At 33.1% G+C, this 4,067-nt stretch overlaps 1 protein-coding gene across 1 annotated transcript; it reads right to left on the bottom strand.

Moving 5' to 3' along the window:
- Positions 1 to 295: 295 nt before the first annotated feature.
- On the bottom strand, positions 296 to 3,802 carry LOC134692660 (pantetheinase-like). The gene is made up of 2 exons (XM_063553125.1): positions 3,410 to 3,802; positions 296 to 2,962 (listed from the first exon to the last, which is right to left on the bottom strand). The coding sequence occupies exons 1-2, from the start codon at positions 3,620 to 3,622 to the stop codon at positions 1,586 to 1,588; spliced, it is 1,590 nt and encodes a 529-aa protein (XP_063409195.1). The 5' UTR covers positions 3,623 to 3,802; the 3' UTR covers positions 296 to 1,585.
- Between the last annotated feature and the right edge of the window lie 265 nt (positions 3,803 to 4,067).

Below are 4,067 nucleotides of genomic sequence, written 5' to 3'. Positions count from 1 at the left end.
TATAAATTAGGCCGGTGGTTTTCTCGATTGAATTGTTTTGCATTTCGGGGTCTTTTATGGCTAACTATGCGGAGTGGGATTTGCTCATTGTTGAAGGCCGTATGGTGACCTATAGTAGTTGTTAATTTCTGTGTCATTTTGGTCTCTTGTGGAGAGTTTTCTCATTGGCAATCATACCACATCTTCTTTTTTACATATCCAATAAACTGAAAAAGGAAAAGTTAAACAACAACAAAAAATCAATAAAAGCAGTAACAAAGAAAAGAAAAGAAATATGAAATAAGCATTTATTAATACAGTGTACGTATTCGTAATATATAAATTCAGTTATACGTCTCGTAATTGCTATTTGTCAACACATTTAAATTTATTTATATTCTATATCTTTGTAAAATAATATACATGTATTCGTGGAAAAATAACCAACTTATAAACTCGGTCAAACACTGCCTGGACATGTATTTATCATTTGTTTATAATACAACACATTGTTATGAAATCTTTCTTATCAGTAGCAAGATCATTGTACAAATCAAAATAATGAGCATTTGAATTAGGTTGACGATTTCTTATCTTTCTAGCTGGCGAAATAGAACAACATAGGGTCTACAGGATAAGAACGATTAAAGATTCGATAGTCGTTCTTATCCTGTAGACCCTTTGATGTTCATTTCGGGCATTTTATAGCTGATTATGCGGTATGGGCTTTGTTCATTGTTGAAGGCCGTATGGTGACCTATAGTTGTAAATTCCTGTGTCATTTGTCTCTTGTGAAGAGTTGTTTCATTGGCAATTATACCACATCTTCCATTTTATATTAACAACAAAACTCATATTATTCAATTTTGTATTCTCATAGGATTTTGTTTAATGCTTAGTCCGTTTCTGTGTGTGTTACATTTTAATGTTGTGTCGTTCTTCTCCTCATATATTAAATGCGTTTCCCTCTGTTTTAGTTTGTAACCCGAATTTGATTTTTGTCCATGGATTTATGAGTTTTGAACAGCGGTTTACTACTGGTGCCTTTATTTGTAACACTCACATTGTACCTGGAATCCAAGAGATTAGATTGATCATTGTTTAAGACAATAATATATATGTTCTACGTATGGGCCGAGTGTGATGTGGTCGCATAAAACCAAAAGGGCAACCCTTTCACTTTTCCGCATGTGCTTTAGTTCCGGATCGAAGAAATATAGGAATGACAGAATCTACAAATTGCGACCTAGATGGTGTCTCATTGGCACTCATACCTAAACTGGTCCACTAACAGGACATACATACTGAGCCATTTTGAATAAACGGAGCTACATGTATTATTATAAAAAAAATTGTTAGTTTTGCTCATTGTTGAAGACCACACGCTGAGTGACCTATAATTATTGTTAACTACTATTTTTGGTCATTTAAGGAGTTTTGTCTCATTGTCAATCATACCACATCTCATTTGTTTTCAAATTTAAACCCAGCTTCATAAATTTTAAGGTGTGTTTGTTGGTATTTTTTCTTTTGAGCTGTGGTTTATTGTTTGCATTTGACAAAATTCTACTGGACCTTATTAAACTAAATTAAAAAAATGTAATTTTCATTTGCCGAACACTGTAACAGTTGTTCTACATGATATTAAACTATAAACAAATATGATTACAAAGATAGAAGGTTTGCAATTAAATGCAGTATTTGATTCATCATCTCTCACAGGCTCTATATTATCTTCATCTAGACTATAATCTCTAGCAAACATCCCAACACTAATAACAGGAAGTTCAAAGCCTTGGTCTGATTGTAATGTTCCATTGCCGTACCTCCAGAAGTTTCCAGATGAAAGTTTCAATGTACCATGATCTGTAAGTAGGATTTCCGGAAAAATATGCGGCGTTCCGAATGTTCCGGTCATTTTCAGATTTTTAAAACTTGTACTGGCTGTTTTTACTGGTTCGCCACAACTGTTCTTAGATGAAGATTTGCATTTCAGCAATGTACAAACTTGGATATAATACACACCTTCATATGTATGCAAACCATCAAAGGCGCCAAATGCGTAATTTTCAGATTCACCATTAGACAGCTCGTACTTAAGATGACAACAAAGTTTTCCGTTACAAACGCTTATATTCCCTATCGCCTTCGTCAATGGCACAAAGGTGAATAAATCATGAAAAACATAAGAATTAAACTGACTTGATTGGTTCTGTGATTCAAGTTCATTTGTTGGTGTTGTATATATATCTTGCGTGATAAAATTGCTATTTTGTATAACTGATAAATTGGCTATTAAAAGTTTTCCGCCATGTTTTTCGCTGTAGTGAAATGCCCCATATCCTTCCGGGGAGTATATTCCACTTCCGTGAAATCTGAATGAAGGACGATTTATATTTGCCGCCAAAAAGTTGACTTTTGATCCAGCAGCAAATGCAGAATGGAATTGAATAGCAGCTAATAAAGGGAGAGCATCCATCCAAGCTGTTGGAAATACGACGTTACCAACACCTTGTATTTTCAAAGAATCTAAAGCTGGAGTCTTGAATAAAATATCAAAGCATGTAAACATAGCAAATTTTCCAAAAGATGTATCGAAGGTGACAATGTCCGAAACAGGTGGTGTATCAAACTGCTTTTCATAAAACAAATTGATTTTGTGATACTTTGCAATAAGCTCCCCTTTTGGATTATAAACGACGTCTGTGTTAAATTGATAGTGTCCATCCTTGGGACATTTTGTATCGTTTGTAGGATTACAGGATTGGCGGTCCCCCATGTTTACAACAAGATATAAAGAATTCTCCTTTGCAACACAGCTAAGTTTTCTTTGAATTTCCGTATTTGCATATTTGTCTGGAAAGTTACAAGCATTCCATTTTTCATTTGGATCGGGAATATATTCCAAATATGATTCTAATCCAGCTCTGGAAAATCCCATACCGAACAATCCGTCTTCTGGAAATACTAAAATATTGACATTCTGGAAAATAAAAGGCTTTGATTTTTATAAAATAAAACTGATAATTGATGGTGCTTCATGTCTGGTGCAACTATCACAAGCATACGATATATTCAGAACGATTACATTATTTTATTGATATTTCTGCTCAAGGCAATTGTCTCATATTGAGGACGTATTGTTTATAAATTTTATATAGCCTGCTATTTACTAGATAAACACAGGCAAACTGTTCTTTTCAGAGGACCAACGAATTTCGACAGAATTTTGGAAAAAGTATAAATAAAAAGAATATAATAGACTTGTTAGGAGGAAATTTTGTCTTCTTTTAGTCTAAACCTTTTATTCTTGTAAAGATAGATAAAAAAATATATATTATACAAATAAAAAAAATAAATAGTTCGTTTACTTTTGAAATTAAGAGCGAAGAATAAGGAGAAGAGGGAATATAGAGTAAAAACCAAATACCTGTTTTCCAGCAATCTCTGCCTGTACTTTGTAAATTTCAAAATTTTTCATCATATTTTCCAACGCTGTAGACCTATCAACCCAAGCTTTTCTCTCGGTTGGTATAATAACAGCATGTTCATAAACGGCGGCACGGAACGTTGAACTGTCTGAATCAACCACAATATAAAATATTGAACAGATCACAACGTTATAAATGATACAGCTTAACATAGTGGAATAGAATTTTGGAATTACGCATTAAGTTAGCATATCATGTGGACTTTGAGACTTGATATCCACTTCGTCCCATATTCTGACACATTAGTCCAGAGTTGGACTTATCTGTTGATTTTGTACACATAAAACACGTATAAATTATTTCTAATAAAAACAGTTGCGGCGCAATTTCTGGCAAGGTCACGTGTGCATAGGATCACATATATGATACAGTCTGTCAAGTTATATAATAAATATATGTTGTGGTTTTTTTCTGTGAGAAGTTGCTGTAAACATATCAACTTTAAATTTTGAATTTGAATGTTTTATTACTTTATTGAATTTAAATTAAATGTAGCACAAGAGCATTCTTAATATATATTTTTTGAATAATTAAAAGTATTTCTCAATCTCAATGTTGACCGGTTGCATTGGTAAAAAGTAATACAAAGTAGATCAT

This window comes from Mytilus trossulus, chromosome 12 (assembly GCF_036588685.1).
Source record: "Mytilus trossulus isolate FHL-02 chromosome 12, PNRI_Mtr1.1.1.hap1, whole genome shotgun sequence".
Taxonomy (NCBI): domain Eukaryota; kingdom Metazoa; phylum Mollusca; class Bivalvia; order Mytilida; family Mytilidae; genus Mytilus; species Mytilus trossulus.
This window is presented reverse-complemented; position numbering and strand designations above follow the sequence as displayed.